This window comes from Erithacus rubecula, assembly GCF_903797595.1.
Source record: "Erithacus rubecula genome assembly, chromosome: 26".
NCBI lineage: Eukaryota > Metazoa > Chordata > Aves > Passeriformes > Muscicapidae > Erithacus > Erithacus rubecula.
The window spans coordinates 720,537-741,444 of NC_136678.1; the positions used below are offsets into that span (position 1 = coordinate 720,537).

The 20,908-nt window shown below is 46.5% G+C and overlaps 1 protein-coding gene across 8 annotated transcripts in view; it reads left to right on the forward strand.

The window, feature by feature from the left end:
* The first annotated feature begins 222 nt into the window (after positions 1-222).
* PPP1R12B (protein phosphatase 1 regulatory subunit 12B) overlaps positions 223-20,908 on the forward strand; it is a 133,518-nt gene continuing 112,832 nt past the window's right edge. For 4 of the 8 annotated variants that reach the window (XM_079327108.1, XM_079327106.1, XM_079327110.1 and 1 more), the window contains exon 1: positions 223-686. In XM_079327108.1, the coding sequence (XP_079183234.1) occupies positions 399-686 (288 nt within the window). In that variant the 5' untranslated portion in view covers positions 223-398. The remainder of the gene's footprint in view (positions 687-20,908) is intronic. The other 4 variants (XM_079327111.1, XM_079327107.1, XM_079327112.1 and 1 more) reach the window with 4 other exon arrangements.

Here is a 20,908-nt window from a genome sequence, read left to right on the forward strand (position 1 = left end):
GGGTGACCAGATGGCGATCGGGCACGGGGGAACCCATGATCCCGCAGGTACTTTCCACCCTCAGCGATCCCGGGATTCTGTGACATCGGGGAGGGCGGCACCCGGGGAAGCCACAGCAATGGCGTCCGACCACGCCCGCGCGCGGGGCCACCGGGAGTTGTAGTCCCGGTCGCGCCCAGGTGAGGCGCCGCGCGGGGGCCGCCGGGAGCTGCGGCCGCCCCGGGGCAGGTGCGGCGCCGCCCCCGCCCGAACTACATGTCCCGGGGTGCCGCGGGGCGCGCGCGGAGCGGGCGCGGCGGCGGCGGGGGCGTAGCGAAGATGGCGGCGGGGGCGCTGCGCCCCGCTCCGGGCTGAGCGCGGCGCGGCCCCGCGCGGCCCTCAGAGCGGCGGCGGCGGCGATGTCCGAGCCGGAGCACCTGGGCGGGAAGCGGGCCGAGTCGGCGCGGCTGCGGCGGGCCGAGCAGCTGCGGCGCTGGAAGGGCTCCCTGACAGAGCAGGAGCCGGTGGCGGCGGGGGGCGGCCGCGGCCGGCACCGCGGCGCGGGAGGGTCCCGCGTTCGCTTCGAGGAAGGCGCCGTGTTCCTGGCCGCCTGCTCCAGCGGCGACACCGAGGAGGTGAAGAGACTGCTGGGCCGCGGCGCCCGCATCAACACCACCAATGTGGACGGGCTGACAGCTCTGCACCAGGTACCGCGGCCGGGGGGCGGCCCGGCTGTGCGTGCGCTCGGTCGGCGCCGGGCCGGGGGCACAGCGGTACCTGCAGCCCCGGCCGGCTGCCGGTAAACAAAGGCTTCAGCACGCTGTGATCTGAGCCCCGTCCGCCGCGTTCGGGCTGTGTCACAGCACAGACCGAGGTGCTTCCAGTCGGGCAGTGAGATGTACCAACTTCTCACACGGTTATTAAGTAGGTTAATTAGCAAAATAAAGCGGGGGCTGGCAGGGTTGCGGTAATGACCAGGCGGCCGATTTATTAATTTTTTGAAAACTTGGGATGTGATTGGGGTCTCCTGAAGTGCCGGGAAAATTTCCTGGGAGGAGTGCGAATTTTGCAAGGTCTGAAGTATCTGGCCAATTCCTGCATTGTGTTTTATCAGAGTTGCCTTGAAACTCCCCAAACTCCTCCTTGGCAGAGAGCAGAGTGGCCACACGGCCGATAAGCAACATAGATTCTATTAATACTCGTCCAAATGTGAAGATGGTACAAAGTGGTCGCAGGAATTGGCTACAGAGCAGTAAAGCCTTGACTGTCAAGAAACATGTGCTGTGTTCCAGCAGTAGCTTTTGCTGCTCTTGTATAAATGAGCAGGAATGTGAAGGAATGTGCAAAATTGCCGCCCCAGAATATTGAAAAACCTGTTGCTGTCCAAGACTGATTGAGAATTTAGCAGGGCGTGTGAAATCAGTGTCCCAGATTGGTGCATCTGGTCAGTGAAATGAATCTGATTTGGATCCAGGCCAGCTTCATGAAGAAAATTTTCTTAGCTCAAGTTAGTGTAGATTAAGCGTGTAGTGTAGCAACAGGAGTGGGGAAAAAAAAGCACAGTTCAGGAATAACATCTGGAACTAATGTATTTGTAAAGAATAAAATGTTAACAGCACAAATAGCAGGATAGTTGTTGAGTTAATCAGGATTTCTTCCTTGCTGGGCTGATGTTACGGAAGCATTTGGGACATGTACAAGATGGTTCAGGAGCCTGCTGGCTCCCGGCTGTCAGGGAACAAGAGGCAAGGAGATTTATTCATTTTGGTTTGGACTTCCAAAAATAAGTTTGAAGCAAAGAGCGTGTAAGCTTGCAGACTGTCAGGTTGAATAAGAGTTCAGCTGGCAAAGCAGTGACCTTTGTAATGGATGGGCCTTTTTCTTGGTTATTTGTGGAGTTTGGTATAGCAACAGCAAATAAATTGCCCTGCATTAGGTAACCTCCGGTACAGCACATGTACATTTATTATCAGATAAATAAGTAGTCCTGTAGATACTGGTAAGAACCAGCCACTGAAAAGCTGGTTATTGAAAGCATTTTGGCAGCCAAGAAGGCTGAATTTAAGGTGGATACATGGCAGAGTTGGGATGACTTCATGAGGGGTATCCAGCCAGGATCGATTGTGATCCGTTTAGGAGGGCTGGGTTTCTTGCTGCTGTGGGTAATGTGAGGTGTCTGGTGAAGGGCACTGGACTCTGATGGCAGGCAGTGAGCTCAGCAAGGTCACACTCCTGGAGACCATGGCAAGCCATGTACTGACAGGCAGGCTGCAGATTGAATTCTGTATACCTAAAGAATACAGAATTGTATCATATGTGCCTTGGGAACACAGTATCGGGTGGTACTGACCAGTAACACCTAGGGCTTGATGCTTGGATGAGTGAGTGGTGGAGCAGATGCTGACAATACCAGCCAGTTGCTTATGTGAAATGTTTCTTCACAAACTTGACAAAAAGGGAGGGTGACCTTACTGTGATTGGAATAAAAACTTTGTTCCAATGTCCATGGATGTAATAACTGTTTTGCTGAAGAGTGACAAGATGTTCTTGCACACTCAAATGGAACAAACACTGTTTTGTTAAAGGTTATGCTGTCCATGTGCATCCTGAGTCTGTAAATCTCTATCAGATGAAAATGTTTATTAGCATGGTCAGGGAGGTTGTTATGAGTTTCTTTCTCTGAATCTGCCCAACATAGATTTATTTTCATATTGACAATAATGCTGCCTATGGTAAAGCGTCAGCCGAGGTCAGTTAGGCTGGGGATCCCCAGAGCACTGGTTGACAACTGGAATGATGTAGTACATGGAGGGATATTTAAATAACTTCTCTTAGTATTAGAAACACAATGTTATATTACAGGGCAGATGGTAGTGACAGTCAGATCTTGTTTGGTATCTGTGCAACCAAATGGCCACTCAATGAGGAAGGAAATCCTTCACATAGAAAAGAGCTGGCTTTGTTGACAGAAAGATCAGGTAAAAGAATTTAATATATGAATTTAATATATGAAACTTGCTCTCGATGAGCAATCAGGTCTTTTTAGGTAATGGAAGGGTTAACCAAGTCAATTGACTTAATTTGTCAGAGTCGGCAGCTGCTCCCACAAAACCTAAGGCCAATCTTACAAATTGGGTTAGTTTGGAGCGCAGGGTGGCCCCAAATACTGTGTGTGTTCACAAAGGTAAAATTACACTTGCTCTGGTATCTGGGCCACTGTGGCTAAGAGCCATTGTGTACTTGTGTGTGAGAAGCTGCCTTGGCTATTTATAGCCACAAAGCTGTATTTTGAAAATAACCTTTTAAATGACAAGTGATGTTTCTGAGCCTGCAGCCTGTGTCACTGCCCTCTTTGGAGGCATCAGTTGCTGCACAGACCTGCACCACAGCCTGTGTCTGAAGCCTTTAGGGTGGCTTCAGCTGTACTTTGTCTACCTCAGTGCCTGCAGAGTGTTGCTGGATGAATATCAGTCCTGTATTTTCAATGATTTATTTAGATTATATACACTGAATTGATTTTGGCAAGGGTTTTGTGTCTAATGCAGAATGGAAAGGGAGATATTAGTTAAATGTGAATGAACATTTAGAAATCATCAAGAAAGCTGCTCCCAGTTGGTGAAATGAACTATTGGTGGGAGTTGAACTGTTCTAATGTTTGCTGGTGGTGGGAAATGGGTATGAGGTGCTCCTCTGTCTCCTGGGTGACAGATAAAACCAAAGAGTAAACTTTATGAAAATTGAGTCTTAAGGGAAAAGCATTCTGCTGGTTCTAGTTGGGAAAGCATCTCCCAATGTAATAACAGCAATGCCTGTTTGTCTTCAAGGACTGGTTCACAAAGGATGACAGCAAAGATTGTTTATCCTCTGTCTGCCTTTTGATGATTTACTCTCTGTTTCCCTTTGGCCTGTTCCAAGGAGAAGTGAGTTGCTGATGAAATAACTCCTGTGTCATTTACAGTACTGTGCAGTACCTTGGCACTTGCTGTTGACTTAGTTTTCAGGTGCTGAGTGGCTGTACTAATTGAGGAGCTGCTTCCTGAATAGGCAGGTACTTTGTGCAGTGACTCTGGGTTAGGTGGAGGCTGTTTGTTGTTCTCAGTTTGTTATTCCTCCTTATGAGCCAGAGCTGTAAAACTGCAGGCATGTCTGGCTACTCCTCAGAGCTTTATATGTTGGCATGTGTCTCAAAAAGTTTGGGCAGTTTTCACTTGCTGCTCAGCAAGTTTGCCATTTCCTCATACAGGTTGTGTGCAGCTGTAACAAAGCAGGAAGCAGCAGAATTTTTGAACAGTGCAGGAGCCAGACAGAGGTAATAGAGAACACTCTGCCCCACAGCAGCATTCTGGAGACTGTTGGAAGAGTCATTGAGGTGCTAACACTGGAACACAATCTGGGGACTGAGGGGAAGGAGGAAAGGATTCCCCCACCACTGCCATGTTCAGCACTAAGCCATGTCCCTGGGTGCCACAGCTGTACACTTTCTGATGGTCTGTCACAGGGATAGTGACTCCACCATGTCACTGGGCAAGCTGTGCCGGGGCCTGACCACTCTTTTGGCAAGAAATTTTCTCTAATATTCAACCTATAATTCCCTGGCACAGCTTCAGGCTATTCTCTCTCATCCTGTCCCCTGGTCTCTGGGAGCAGAGCCTGACCTTCCCCAGCTGCCCCCTCCTGTCAGGGAGTTGTGCAGAGCCAGAAGGTCCCCCCTGAGCCTTCTTTTCTCTGGGCTGGGCCCCTCCAGCTCCCTCTGCTGCTCCAGCCCATTCCCCAGCTCTGTTCCTTCTCTGGACACAAAATTTGTTGATCACTGAAAGGTAACAGCCAGTCTGTACCTTGAAGGTGAGGAGGTAACACATCAGTGGCATGACAGCTCTGGAGTGAATGTTCAGGTGCCCCATCTTTGGGGCATCACAGCTGTGGTTTCAGGTAGTTCAGCTTCTGATCTTTAAGTTGGTGATGATAGCATCATAAATCAGGTTGCATTTTAAAAGATTGGGTGGCTGCATTGCCTAAAAATACATTAATTCCTGGAATAGAAGGTTATCTAGGGAGAGTCATACCTTTCCAACCAGGCTGTGCAGAGTTCTTTTCTGAAGGTGTTCTTCTGCCAGGAAAAATAAAGTTGCAAGTTTCTTGTGCTGCATGTAACATTGCTCATCAAAGTGAAATATGGCACTGTCAAAAATAGAGTTTATCACTAGGGTGAGTGAAATGGGGTTTTTGGGTTTCAGTTATAAATGGGAATTCAGTAGCATGGGCCATCCCACAGCTCTCTGAATCAAGTAAGAGAGTTTGGAAGATGACTACAATACAGCAGAAATTTATGAGACAAAATAGTTAAAATCTGAAGTGCTGTTTTATCAACCTCATGCCTTTATTTTCTTCATTTTGACTTGCTCAGTCCCTGTTTTGCCTTGATGTTTTCATCAAGGGTTCAGTTGTCTTTCCCTTGCATTTTTATTTCCAAGCAACCTCCAGTGAGCAGAATTAACTCTAGACTACACAAACTAACCTTGAGCTGCAGTTAGAGCCTGGGAGAGCTGCTACTCCTGGCAGCAGGGCAGGGAACCTTCCCCTAGTTTGGTTTGGGGCACTTTCAGCTGGTTGGTTTGGCTGCTGGAAGCTGAAGACAGCCACATCATTTAATCAATATTAGATGCCTGGGAGGAAACTGCATTTTAGTAAGTAGATGGATATTTGGGAGGGGAAATGAGCATCTTCATAGCTTCCTTCCTCAGTTTTTGTTTATCCCATCCAGTGATTCCATGTGTCAGGCTCCACTGCTCCCCATAAACACTGAACAAGGGAGCTGGTGGGATCTTCAGCAACAACTTCCTTCGTGTCAGCAGCCTGAAGTGCTGACCCTGGGACCCTGCCCATGGAAAGGTTCTCATCTCCACTGGAACTGCTGGGCAGTCTGGAGTTCTGGCCTCACATGGAGAGCTCATTTGGAAAGCAAAGATATTTTAGGGAAAGCTTGTTGTGCCTAATGTATGCTGAAAGCTTTCTGACTTGTGCAGATGAAATTCTTGAGCCTGCATGAGAGGTGGAGACAAGTTTTCCATGCTGCATACTTGTCTGAATCAACATGGTTTGATAAGATTGAAAGCCAGCTCAGCAAAAATGCAGGAATGAGCAATGAGTGCAGTGCCTGGACAGTCCCTGCTCCTGCAGCACAGGGTCCTGCAGCTCTTGCTGGCATGGCTGGAAACAGTCAGTGTTTGTGCTCAAACATTCAGTACATTTATGTGCAGAACTTCCAGCTGTAACCTAGATTAAACTCCCATCATCCTGACATTATTTTTTGCAATTTATACTGCCTTTTGCATTTTTTAATGGGGAGTGTTGGAGTTGAGATCTGTTTCTATTTCAAACAGTTTTAGAGATTTAGAATTCAAACTAGGTACTGTGGGGCTTGTGAGACATCACAAGTACTGTGTTTTGTAGTGCATTGAGATAATAACTGACTAATATTAAAATATAGGACTTCTGAGTTGGTATGCTGGCTCCCAGCTGAGGATTATTATATACCATAAGTCAAAAAGGCATGTCAGACTGTGCATATTAGAGCAATCAGTTTTAAGAAGGTTGGGAGAGAGGAATATTACATAAGTGGTTGTATAAATTGGTATTTTATTCTTTCTAACTTTTGAATACAAATGAAGGCAGGTGGAGCATTAAAAATTCTGAAACATGTTTTTTAAAAAACAGTGTTTGTGCAGAGGTCTGGGGTAAAAAATGAAAGAGAAACCCAGAGCCTTTGAGGGGAATGGCAGCCCCTGCTATGCAGTGCCAGGATCCCCAGCTGAGTAAAGTGTTTGACCTGGTGCTGATGGTATGGCCCCAGCACAGTGAGGGTGCCCAGCAGAAATCCTGGGATCTGAGTCTGCAGTTTATTTTCAGCTGTTCTTCTGGGAGGTGCCACAGCTGTCCCTGCAATCTCCTTTCTTGGGCTGCAGCAAACTGATCTGTGTGGGGAGGAAAGGTGCAGCTCTCTGGAGGAGCTGGGCCATGTGCCTTAGCAGGAAAACTTCACTTGCTGAAGGTTTTGAAACCAGGTTGGACAAGGCTTTGAGCAGCCTGGTCTAGTGGAAGGTGTTCTGGCCATGGCAGGGCATTCAATGAGATGAACTTTAAGGTCTCTTCCATCCCAAACCAGTTTGTGATTCTATGAAGGAACAATTTAATGGGGATTTAGGTGCCTGTTGTCGTGGGACTCACTTCAGCATGAATGGACTTAAGAATAAGCTCAGTGAGTATAGTCTGTCCAGGCCTGTGCAGAGATGTTTCAAGCTGCTGTGAACTTGGAATGGAAGCAGTGGGACCCAGAGTATGGCTGTGAGATGAAGCTCTACCTACACGTCTTCAGGGAACCAAATTTTATTTCCTCCCTCTACTCCTGAGATGTCCCCATCTCTTACTGTGGTGAAACATGACCTTTCTTAAATACTTAATTCTTAAAATGTGTTTTCAGAGAAAATTTGCTTTTCTGCTTTCCAGGCTAATGAGCACAATGCCACACATTGCCAACAGCCAGATCCTGGGAGTCAGGTTTCTCTTTTCACATCAAGCTGTTGACAATCAAGAACATCAAAATTCCTGATTTAGATACCTACATAATTTCTCATGTCAGTTTTCATTCTTAATGATTGTAATGTGCAGTGCTTACAAGTGATCAGTATTTTAGAAAATGCATCCATGTGTTCTCTTGTTAAATGTTTTCCTGTTAAACAAATTCTGGAAAAATTGGTCTTCTTCCAGCTTTAAATGTAGGCTTTGCTGATCTGAAAACAATCAAAATAACTGAAAATTCACTTTTTAAGAGTAAATGGTATGATTTGTTTTTCTTTAATGCTGAGTTGTTTGGGATTTTTGTAGTTGTTTCCTGTGGCTGGACAAAATAGAACACTCTTAACTTCTGAGAGACTCACTGGAAATGTTTCTATAATACAATAAGCTGACCTTGCAGAGGGACACAAGCAGCTTCAGCATTGCTTTTCCAGCATTCAGCCTTGCTCATAAATCTTTGTGAGATGTACAGAATGCAGAGTGACCACCTGCCATTAGCTTTTTATGTGTCACTGCCTTTTGAGGGTAAAACTAAACCAGGGCCCTGTCTGATCCCCTGAGCCAGAGCATTGATTTGCCACAGTGATTGCTCACCATCCATTTCTGGAATCTCTCTGAAGCCACCTCCTATTTATAATTTGTCATTCCCTGCTGTATCAGTTAATGTGATTTTATATCAAAGCCTGATGGTTTTTTACATCTGAAATGATGCCATAGCAGCAAGTCCTAGTCCAGGCTTGTCTAAGCACAGGTGCTGGTTTAGTGAGGGGTTGTAGTTGGTTGGTTATGGGAAGTGAGGCTGTCTGTGGCTCTGCCCAAACCTGGCTTATGTCTGTTTAGTTTGGACTTGTGGATGGAGTAGCATCCCCCAGAACAATGTAAAAAACCAGTGTGAAGCAGCACAGGAAGCTGCTCCCAGTTCCACATGGGTTTTGTGCTTGAATTGAAGCATCCAGAAGTGCTGCTGATTTCAAACATTCTGAAGTCAAAGTATGAAGCATCTTCATCTTCCAGGATTTCAATTCATATGTATTGTCAGCCTTACCCAAAACAGCTATTAATTATGAATTGTCTTGAGTGACAACTATAAAAAGTGGGAACTTCATAAAACAGCTTTTTACACAGGCAGATAGCAATAGGACAAGGGGGAACAGTTTTAAACTAAAAGAGGAGAGGTTTAGATTGGATATTGGTAAAAAGTTCTTCCCTGTGAAGGTGGGGAGGCCCCGGCACAGGCTGCCCAGAGAAGCTGTGGCCACCCCACTCCTGGAAGTGTCCATGGCCAGGTCAGACAGGGCCTGGAGCAACCTGGTCTAGTGGAAGGTGTTCCTGCCCATGGCAGGGGGTGGAACTGAACAAGCTTTAAGTTCCCTTCAAACCCAAACCAGCCTGGGATTCTGTGACCTCTGACAATTTGATGCTATATGCAAGACATGTAAATAGGGATTTCCTGTTAGATGATTGGTGGGACAGGGGAGCTCTGACCCATCTGGCTGTGAGTACTATGGCTTGCTTTAATTATTTTGGTATCCCCAAATGTTTATGTGTATGTATATATTTATATCATTGCTCTGAGTTACATCATTAGCAGAGACCCTGCCTGTACCAACAGAATTAATCAGAATATTTACCTTAAATACTGTTTTGGTACTGGAGGATGAAATGTTCCAAATTTTTATCTAACAAGCCATTTTTTCTATCCCATTTGCTCTGTGGTTTCTGTAAGTGAGATGACACACTCAGTGTAGACAGCTTTGGTGATTTTGTGGATAGCAACTAAATCTGAGCAACTGGCCACATTAGCAGAACCAACACATGTCCAGGAAGAGGTGCACATCCTGAGCCTGGGTTGGAGTCTGACTCCTGTGACACACTTCCACTTGCCAACTCTCTGACATAATTTTTTTTTTTCAAGTGCTGTGAACATGCCAGTGGTAGTTTCTGTGCTGGTGAACCCTAGGCCCTTACTTGAGCCTTTAATGAATATCACAAGTGATGTTGGTATGACTGACACGCTGTATTAATGTAATCATTGGTGTAACCAAAAAATATTTCACTGGCCAAGATGCAGAGCAACTTGATGGCAGTGAATCTAGCCTATTACCAGGTCATCTTCCATTTTTTTTATGCAAGATGTGGATTTTAAGAGTCTGCAGCAGATATTTCAAGCAGAAGTATGAATTCTGGGCTGAAATAGCTCTCTAGAACAGAGGTAGAAAGAGCTGCTGATTTTCTTTCAAAGAAGACAGTGTCTGGGTTAAACCTTCAAAGCTGTTCCATGGCTTGGTGCTGGCTTTCAGTTCTTCCCTGGCTTCATGCTCCCTCCCTGCCTTCTCAGGGAGCTGACTGATCTGCTCCATGCTTCAGCCAGCTCAACTTGGTGCAGGTTGATGCTCTCATCATGTCCTTTTAGGGGAATCTGTGTACCCTGCAAGGCTTTGAAGGGCAGAAGTTGTGTTCAAAGGGCCTGTTTCAAAGGCTTTTGAGAGGCAGTAAGTCACTGTTGCAGTCTCTTCCAGACAGTTATGTGTATGGTCCATAGAAGCAGTTTATTGTGGCTGTCTGATCTCTGTGCCCTTCTCTCCCTGAGAGCTTGGCAGGTTGTTTGCTGCAGAACTCTTTTACAGGCAGCTGCCCCAGTCTGTGCTGGTGCAAGGGCTTATTCTGTCCTGGGGCAGGACACTGTGTGCCTCAGCTGTCCTGCAGAAACTCACCATCAGGCCCTTTGTCCAGTCTGTGTAGGTCCCTCTGGGAAGGATCTCCTGCCCCAGCTGTGCCAGCAGCTTGATATCATCTGTAGACTTGGTGAGAGTGCTCTCTGTGCTATGATTGGTGTTAATCAAGTTTGTTAATGAAGACATGGATTTGTATTGATTCCATATCAGCCCTGAGGGATGCTGCTGGTAATCAGCTGCTGGCTGGACTTTGTACAGCTGATCACCTTTTGAGCCTAATATTCTCACCAACATCACTCATCTGCTCCTACAGTTCAGCTCCTGCCTGCTGAAAACACTGGCAGAGACAGTGTCAAAGGTGTACCACACTTACTTTCCTACCTTCCACACAAGCAGCTTGGAGGGCAATCAAGTTAGGCAAGATTTGCCACTGGCAAATCCACACTGGCTGTTCCACCTCCTGCTGGAAATGGCTGTCAAGAGGATTTATTACACAGCCTTTCCAGGGGCAGCTGTGAGACTGAGAGGTCTGATGTTTCCTGGATCCTTCTAACATTGTGGGGTGGTGGTTGCATGTCATCAGGCCTTCCTTTGTCACTGTGACCTTTGAAAGTTGACAGTGATTCACAGTGACATCAGCCAGCTCTCTTTTAAAATGCCTGCATCCCACCTGGTCTCAATAGTGGTCCTTGGTAATTGCTTCCCTCTCATTCCCTGGGTTGAGGCTCCAGTGCTGCACAGTGAAGCTGACAGGACAAGTCTGTGCTTCTCTGCACTTAGTCTGTTCCCTCAAGCATGTCCAGCTTGTTGGACCAGGGCTGTTGTCTGGAGTGCTGCTGGAGTTGTGAGTCTGCAGGAAGGTTCAGCCATACTTGCCTCTGTCTCTTCTGTAGTGACTGTCAGACATTTCTAGAATCACAGAACTCTGGAATGGTTTGGGTTGGAAGGGCCCTTAAAGATCATCCTTTTCCAGCCATGGCAGGGACATTGTCCACTAAACCAGGTTGTTCAATGCCCTGTCTAACCTGGGCTTGGACATTCCAGGGTCGGAATACTCTGTGAACACAAACTAACCATTCAAAGGACATTTTCCTGATTTCCTTATTTCCCTGATTTTTCATGGTGAAGTCTCTGCTGGGAGGCAAATAGGATATGTTCTTTCTACTTGACTTGTCTCCTACTTCTTCAGCATCCAGTCCTGCAGAAGCACAGCCAGCAAGCAGTTGTGTCATACCTGTGGTGCCTTCCCTACTTTTGGTGCAAACTTGCACAGCAACTTCACCATGGGTTCCCAATGGCTTATCTGCCAGCAGCAGTTCAGTTCTAAGGCATGCCTTGACCTCTTTTCTTCAGGAGCTGATGTGCAATCAGAAGTGTCTCCAGGTCATGTTTCCCAAGAGAGATGATGACTGTGGATGTCTGCTTTCTACTCCCACTTTGGTGAATGCTTCTTCCCCATCCTGCAACACAGACATCAGTGGCTGTTAAGGTTGGATGTATTCTCTTATTGAACTTGGCTGTCTTAATTTTATTAATGGGCTTAGCAATTCCTTCCAGTTGCTGAGGAATGCTTCTTGCTGCTATGATGTGCTGACTCTGTAGGAAATGCTATAAAGCTGAACAGACATTTCTCCCAAGCCCATTTTAGTGGAGCCCTTTCTGCTTTCAGTCCAGCTACCAATTTAATCACTCCTGCACTTCAGATATTAACTGTTGCTCAGTGCCATTTGAATATGGGAAGGGGGTGCAGGAGGCACCAGGTAGGGGCTGGGCTCTGGGGAGCATGCACAGCCTGTGAGCAGTGGCTGCTCAGGACTGAACAGCTGAAAGTCAGCACGCTCAGCTTGGTCCTTGCAAAAAGAATGTCTTAGTCCCACTAGTTTAACCTCAGTGTCCCATGGGTTTGGCACAAGTCAGTCCTGTGTGCCCAACTAACTCATGTGCCACCCTGGGGAGCTGGGTTTGAGTAGCTTTGAGTGCCAAAGCTTGGTGCAGGCAAAGCCCTGCTCCTGCCACTGGGTGAGGAAACTGGGCTAGTGGGTAGAAGTGAGTGGCTGCCATGGTTTGGAGACCAGCAAGTAGGGCAGAGGGGAGAGCAGGGCTTGGCAGCTGCAGTCCCTCTCTTGAGCCAAGTGGAGTAGCCTCTGGCTAGGAGGTGAGGATAACATAGTGAGGATAACAGCCCTGTTTGATAGCCTGTGCCTCTGTGTTCCTTTGGATAATCCTAGGTGGGACTTTCTTTGCTCTTCCTGGGCAGTTCCAAGGTGGGTTTGCTGCTCTGCATCCCCAGGTGCTGCTCCAGGCCTGCCCAGATGCTTTCTGGATCAAAGTACTGCTCTGAGGGTTCCAACTGCCCTGGAGCTTTTGAGCTTTTCACTTGGCCCTGCATCACTTGCTTACCAACTGCCATTTGTTTCCCAGACCCTCTGTCACTTAATCTAATTAATTCAGTGGAAAGCTGAAAGGCAGTAGAGTTCCCCAGGTCCTCAGGGGTCCACTTTTCATCCAGGTACCCTGGGGGCCAAGAAGGCCAGTGGTCTCCTGGCATGCACTGGGAAGAGCATTCCCAGCAGGTCAGGGTGGGGTCCTGCCCAGCCCTGGTGAGGCACAGCTGGAATGCTGTGTCCAGGTCTGGTCTCCTCAGGACAGGAGAGACCTGGAGCTCCTGGAATGGGGCCAGCAGAGGCTGCAGAGATGAGGAAGGGCCTGGAGCATCTCCCTGCTGAGGAAAGGCTGAGGGAGCTGGGGCTGTTCAGCCCCCAGAGGAGACAGCTGAGATGGAACCTCACTCCTGTCTGTCAGTGTCTGCAGGGCCCAGGCTCTGCTCCCCGAGAACCAACACTGGCACAAGAGGAATGGGCAGGAGCTGATGCCCAGCAAGTTGCACCTGGGCATGAGACAGAACTTGCCTGGGCAGTGACTGAGACCTGAACAGGCTGCCCAGAGAGGGTGTAGTGTCCCTCTCACTGGGGATATCTCAGACCCATCTATCATAATCCTGGGCCATGTACTCTGGGGGTGATTCTGACTGAGCAGGGAGGTGGGACAGGATGAGCTACTGGGGTTCCTTCCAAGCTGACCTGTCCTGTGATTCTGTGATCCCCAGTGCAATCTGAGCTGCACATGAGATGCTGCTCTAGAGAGAGGTTCTCAGGTATTGCTGTGTCAACCCTCTGTGCAAAGGCTTCAGGCATGAAACTTCCAAATTTCAGGGTAGATCACCTAAACCTTTCCTGGGGTGTGCACCCCTTGCCTGTTCCCACACACCTGGGTCTGGCAGGTGGGTGTACAGGCAGAGGTGGGTGCATGAGGATGAGCAGATTTGCTGCAGACAAATAGTACTGCAAGCATCTATGTACTGGATCTATGAAATGATACTTCCAATGAGGAAAATTGAAAAGTGATGATCTAGTGGAATTTAAATCCCAATTATTTCAAAATAGAAAGAATGATATATTGTTTCTTGTGACACATCATCTTTCACATGTTGTGGCCTGTGTACATTCTCCTCTCTATCATAAATCACTATAATAGGTACATGCACTATTTGGGGAGCACACCATGTCCATTTTTGGGTTTTTTTTTTTTTTTTGGAATGTATTGGTAGAGTCTGAGTCTTGCATATAGTTCAACAAAATAGTTTCAAGTGACAAATCTGTCCCAGTTTTGGCATTGTGTGCTGAATAGTTTTGTAGTGTTTCTCAGTGATACCAGGGCTGTGTGCTGTCAGTCTTTCCTGTACAAGATCTCTTTAGATAAAAAAATTAAAATTCAGCCTTCTGAGCTCTCCTAAGCTGTAGTATTGACAGAAGAGGTTCCAAAACTGCTCAGACAAATGAAAAGTGTCAGGTCTTCAGCATCAACTAGAACTGGCACATGAAGTCACTGAGCTGTTATCCATTGGTATAATGTGTCACTGAAAGCAGCTACCAGGGGATGTCACCAGGACAGTGACAGTTTCCAAAGGGGACTCCAAGAAGAACCTGGGAAATTATTAACCCAAAGCAGGCAACAAGCATGTGGAGAGGAGAAATCTGGTGGAGATGGTATGTTTGGATTTCCAGAACACTTTTGACAACATCTCTTTGTGGAAGCTCTAAGAAACAAAGCTGTTGTGAAATAAAATCTTGTAATTGTTGTCTGAAAGAGAGGAAAAAAAGGCTGGCAATAAAGGGTCAGTTTGCAGGAGGAAGGAGAGTTACCCTGTGCATCTCCTCTGGAGTCTGTGCTGCTCTGCACATCTTTATATGAGACAGGGAAGGGAATATAGAGTGAGGTCACAGATTGCAAGATAGTGAAGTGTGAGCTGGCCCTGAAGGGTGTCAATATTGGCCAATTTTCTGATAAACTGGCTGGCAAAATTTGGTCTGTAAATTGGGAGTAATGTTTATGGGAAACAGTGGCTTCCAATCCAGCTGTCACAGGCTGGAAAAGCTTGTATTGTGCCCAGGTGCAGATTAGTATGTGCAGTTCTCTTTCTACCATCTCAAAAAATTAATATAGTTAAGGGAAAGAGATGGGAAATAACAGCAAGGAGATCAAAGTCATGGATGGGTTTATATAACAGGAAAGAGCAAAACTTCTGTGATTCCTTCTGACTGACAGAAAGCCACAAGCACAGATATGATAAAGGTTTCCAAAACTATATGTAAAATGGCATTAGGGATGTTTGGTTTTTTTCTTACAAAGAAGAGTTCAAAGACATCAGAGTTTTAAAACAAATACTTTTTCTCATCCAGTGTAAAATTCAGCTGTGGGACTAATTTCTTTAGGACACAGTTCATACCAAAAGCTTCAAAGTGTTTAGAATCTGTATGGTAGGTAGACTTCTAACTATATAAGTTAAATTCTGGATTGCCAGACTCTAGGATGGGTGGAAGATATAAAGAGCAATTAAAAAAAAAAAATATTTATTGTGGGTGAGAGTCAAGAAGAGAAAACAAGATGGGGGGAAGCTAGTATGGCCAAAAACCTTCTCAAATGTTAAAGCAAAAGTTTTAAAATTAAAATCCACTGCTTTTTAGAGGGCTTACAATATTACCCTGCAGAAATGCTGTCAATTCTTTGTGCTTAGTGGGGAATTCTATTGAATTTTTGGGTAACTTGCTGCAATGGCATAAAGATTGTATTTCATAGTGTCCTCTAAACTGCAAAGAATATGTATATGTGTGGGATATCATCTCCCCAATCCAGGAGGTTTTGAGCATTTTTCTCTTCCTGGCTCTTAGTAGCCTGAACTGATACATCTGACTGAACACAGTGTCAAGGTGTTCACACAAGGGATGGATTTCCTCTTTTCTTCATCATCTACACTAGCTTTTCATTCTTGGGTGATTTACAAACAGAATTTGACCTTCACAGCCCTATATGGTTTGTCTTTTAAATGAATATCATTTGAGTCATTCTGAACAAGCATTCCCTCGTGCTGAAAAAGATAAGTGGTAAATGTGTCTGTCTCTTGATGAGATACTTCAGGATTGTGCCAGCCTGTACAGCAGCAGAGCCAGGGTTTGAACTTCAGAGCATATTGCAGGAGTTATTTTTGTTCCCTTATATTAATAGCTGCTATAGAAGGAGCCCTGTGCTTGTAGCCAAGTCCTGTCTTACAGTTACTCCAATTGTTGGCTTCTCTACAGTCTACAACTCAGTCCTCAAAATCTATTCCATTTAGTTTAGGTGCTGTTAATCTGTAAGAAAATTGTTCAATGTTGCAGAAAGTAAACAAGGAACAAAGCATTGATTGTAGCCCTCGGGAGGGAATCTATGTGCTGACAGCACACCCAGCTTCCTGCAAATTGTGCTTGGGATTTCAGTTCAAGCTCTAGCCTAAGACAAGAACTGCTGCATCTTTTAAATGTGGTGATGAAACAAATCTTCAGAGTCCTGGAGATTTGGTGATAGCTATTGTTGACAAAGCTAGTTTTATAATTTATTTATTTTAAACATGGAGTCATGTAACCATTAAGTTCAAAGATCTTAAACCAAAGATATCCAGGATCATCATGTCCAACCTATGACCCCATGTTGTCAGCCAGACCAGAGCACTGAAAGCCTTGTCCAGTTGGTCCTTAAACATCTCCAGAGGTGGGGACTCCACCACCTCCCTGGGCAGCCCCTTCCAATGCCTCACCACCCTTTCTGGGGAGAAATTCTTCCTGATGTCCTTTCCTGGTACAGCTTGAGGCTGTTTGCCCTTGTCCTGTCCCTTGGAGCCTGGGAGGAGAAGCCAGCAACCCCCTATGCTGATGCTGCTCTGGCCTGGTCTCATGTCTGTAATCATTCACCCCTTTTCCAGTTTGTCTAAACTTGTTTCCTAATGCTTTGGAATGCTATCTCCAGCACTTGGAGCAGTGCTTCCTACTTCTGTGGTAGGATGCTGAAAACTCTTCTGCTGCCATGTGTTTGGCATTTTGCTGTTTGCCCCCAGTCCAGACTGGTGGTAAGGGCAGATGGTTGCTCTTGGAGAGTTCCAGCTGTGGCTGGAAGAGGTCACAGAAACCCAGTCCTCTGCACTGAGACATGACCAGGTTTATCAGAGCTTTTTAGAAAAGACAATTAATCCCTTTCTAAACATCATCACAAAGCTTGTCTGTACTCCCCCAGAAGGCAAGAATCCCCAGTGCCTAGCAGGCTCAGCTGGAGCCATGGGTTTGCTTCCTGTTTCACCTCTCTGAGTCATTCAGCCAACCCTCAATTACCCACTGGGGACAGAGAGGAGGGCATGGAAATGTTAGATTAAAAGTAATGGTACCAGTCATTGATGCTATGACACATCAGTGAATGCTGTGATGGAAGACAGAGACCCCAGGAAGCAGCATGGGAGCTGTCAGGGGCAGTGTGTGCTCCCAGTGCTGTGTCCTTTATGTTCTTGTTCTGCCTTTAGAGTCTCCCACCTAAATGCAGGAATAGTCCTACTTTGCTTAATTGTAAGAGTGTTTATGAGAGACATTTTTATGAGTGGCTGGGCTCTTCTCTTTGGAACTCTTCACCTTCTCTGCTTTAGTTTCATCTCTCCCCAGTAAAATCTGGTCTCTGACTCTTTTTGCTGAACAGGAGGGACAGGGCTGGGCTTCCTTAGACTGTGCTGGTGGGACCTTTGGAAGGTCCCACTGGCTTTGGGAATTGCAGGCTGTGGATTCCCTACCCAGCTCCATCCCTGCTTTGCAGCTGCACTGGGTCAAGGTACAAGCTGTGGGGAGCAAATGTGGAACAAGTGTTCTGGTTTCCCCAAACCTTTTACACCTTGTTCTCTTTTTATCTTTCTGAAATCTTCTTCAGCCAGTTTTTTCCCCCAAGGAGTTTATTTCTGTGGTACCCTAGAAACAGCATAAACTGTATTTGTGATGCCATAAAAATCCTTAAGAGATGCTATTGAAAACTGGGGTGAGTTGTTTGGGTTTTCTGGGAGTGGATTTTGTTTCTTGTTTTGGTTTTTTTTTCAATTTTTAAGTTGAGCTTTTTCTTATTCATTTCCTATTCATGTCTTGTATCTTTTTCAGTTGTGGAGACTAAAATTTCTTATACATATATACTGAAAATCTGGTGCATTATATAGAGGCCTAATGATATTTTATGGTTTGTTGTGTTCCACTCCAAATAATTTCTGGAATATGCTTTGATTTCTGAGCTTGGAGCTGATATTTTCCTATAGCTATTTGTTATAATCCTAAGAGCTTTTCCCTGAACTCGGTAATAAGCTCAGAGCCTTTCATTTTGTTACATGACGTTGGGTGTATTTTGTGCCTGTGATTCACTCTCCAGTGATCTGCACTGCATTTCATCTGCTGTTTTATCAGCAGTTGCTTAGTACTGTAAGATTCTTCAAGTTCATCCTTTGCTTTACCTCTTGAGTAATATCACCAGCAAACTTCACCTCATTGATCCTCTCCTCTTCCAGGTCCTTTATGTAGCACATTTGGTAGCACAGACCTAGAGGAGAGCTTTCTGCAGAGCTCTCCAGGAAGATGATCTGTCTCATATTCTGGTCTCCTCATAAAAATACATGTAATTGGGCAAGGATCTTCCCTCTACCAGGGCAGCTCAGTGGCTTCAGGAGCTGCAGTGAGGGGCCTGGTGAGAATCCTTTAGAAGATGTTTGTGGGTAGACTCACAGGATCTCTGGAGGAGGAAGGGACCCACAAGGGTCATCAAGTCTGAGCCCTGGCTCTGCACAGGACAACCCAAAACATCATGTCATGTGTCTGAGGTGAATGTCATGTATCATCTGGCCCTTCCTTATCTTCGTGCTTATTTACCTCTCAAAAGACTCCAGTGGCTTTCTGTCACATGACTTCCCCCTGTTAAAGCCTTGGTGAATATTTTCCAAAATATAACAATTTCTTATACACCTGCTCTTCTGCATTGTACCATTCACTAGTGTGACTCCAGCAGCTTGGAGGTTCTTGAGTTTGGTGAAATCTTTCCCTTTCTCCATTCCATGAGTTTCCTCATTTCTCAGTGACTTTATTTCCATCTTCTTAGTCACATAGTGACACACTTGTTGTGTGTCTGGTGCTGCACCTGAGGAGAGTCAAGCTGGATACCAGGAAAGGTTCTTCCCCAGAGGTGCTGGCACTGCCCAGGCTCCCCAGGGAATGGGCACAGCCCTGCCAGAGCTGCAGGAGAGTTTGGACAGCACTGCCAGGGATGCACAGGGTGGGATTGTTGGGGGGTCTGTGCAGGGCCAGCAGTTGGACTGGATGATTCAGGAGGGTCCCTTCCTGCTCAGAAGATTCTGTGATTCTGATCCACGTGGCCTTGATGTGGTTTCCAGGAGTGCTGCCCAAGCAGTCCTGCTGTCTCAGCAATCCTGCTGTCCAGCTGCTGTTCCAAGCCATTGAGTTTCTGGAGCCTCCACTGGCTGTGTGCCTGCCATGCCTGCAGCAGGGAACTCACCTGCATCCCATGGCCATCACCACCTGCCCAGACTTGTGCCTGAAATCCACCTGCTCATGGGCTTGCTCTTGCCTCAGGCTGGGAACTCAGCCTGCAGCCACAGGTCTTGGGGAAATGCAGTCGTGTTGCAGTGAGACAAACACAGGATTGCTCTCCCAAGGATCATTTCACTGCTTCCTCATTCTAACTTTTCATTCACATCTGGCACAGAGATGGGGCTGCATTTTGATCCCTCTGAAAGTCTTTCTCTGTGGTACTCTTTGTGTCTCTTTACTCTTCAGCAAAAACCATAGAATTGTTGGGTTGGAAGGAGACCTTGAAGGCCTATCTAGTTTCAACCCCCATGCCGTGGATGGGGCGCCTTCAACTAGACCAGCTTGCACAGAGCCTGGGCTACCTGTTCCAGGGCCTCTCCTCCCCCGCAGTCAATAATTTTTTCTTAAAATCTGGTGCAAACCTGCCCTCTTTCAGTTTGAACCCATTCCCCCTTGTCTTGTTACTACGTGCTCTTGTCAATAGACTTGCCCCTTCTTTCCTGTAAATTCCCATAAGGCACTGGCAGGCAACAGTTGGGTCACTCTGAAGCCTTCTCTTTTCCAGGCTGAACAACCCCAATTCCCTCAGCCTTTCTCGTAGGGGAGGTTCTCCATCCCTCTGATTAATTTGGTGGCTTTGTCTGGACTGGGGTGATCCACTCAGACTAGAGGTTTTCATGCCTCTGGCAACTGGGCTTTGTTGACAAACCTCGCCTTCTCCTTAATTCTCCTGTTCCCCATCCAGGTTGTAGTCTGCTGTTCCTGAGGATTTCCTGTGTCACCCACCTGCAGGGCAGACTCATGCTCAAGAGACAGTGCAATAAACAGAGAATTTACCATCCTCCAGCTGGATTTCCACAGGTTTTGATTTATTTCAGGGGTGAGTGGGTGCTGTAGTTCACCTGTAAGCCGAGGCAGCTGCCTGGCTGGTGCTCCTGGTGGTCACAGAGGTGGGGAGTTTGCTCCCCTGCCAGCCCTCCCTTTACTGGATGCATTCATCACTCTGACCATTTCTGACTGTGTCTGTTTTTCAGCATCTGTGTGACTCTGTGGAAGTCCTGTTGGGGCACTCCTGCAGAGAACACAGAGGCTGCCAGGACCTCAGCCACATGGGGTATGTGCGTGGCACTGAGGCAATATCTGGGTTTATGTTACTCTGAGGAACACATGAAAGTTTGTATCAGCTCTGTATTTCTTTGATCTAGGAGACCATAGTTGCTGATTAGACTTGAAATGTGATGCATTTCACTGGGGAAAGTTAACACCTTAGTTGTGTCCATCTTTCAAGCTACCAAGATATCTGGTGTCCTGCTCTGACAAGGGGCAGTGCTTGACCACATCCTTGGCACGCTCAGCTACCCTGTGAGTCTCTCAGGGCAGTCAAGCAGTTCCTCTCCCTCTGCAGTGACCTTATTCCACAGGTCATTTTCTTTAACAGCTCAGTGCTCTCTGTACTATTTGGCCACCACTTCTCTTTTCCACAGACATCACCAGAATGGAGTCCCTGCCCTTTCTTTGGACTGCTGATGGCAGCAGGAGTGGAATGTGCTCAGAAACCAGCAGTGAAGGATTTTGTTACTGGTGGCTGTGCTGAAATTTGCTTCAGTTTGTTTCCAACAGGAATGAAAAAACCCAGACAGTTTGCTGTGACCAGGCAGCCCTAACTTAGTGTCAACTGATTTCTTTTTCTTCTTTTTTTTCCTGTGAATAAAGGCAAGTGCAAATGAGCTCTGCCTGAAAGTGTGGTTGGCA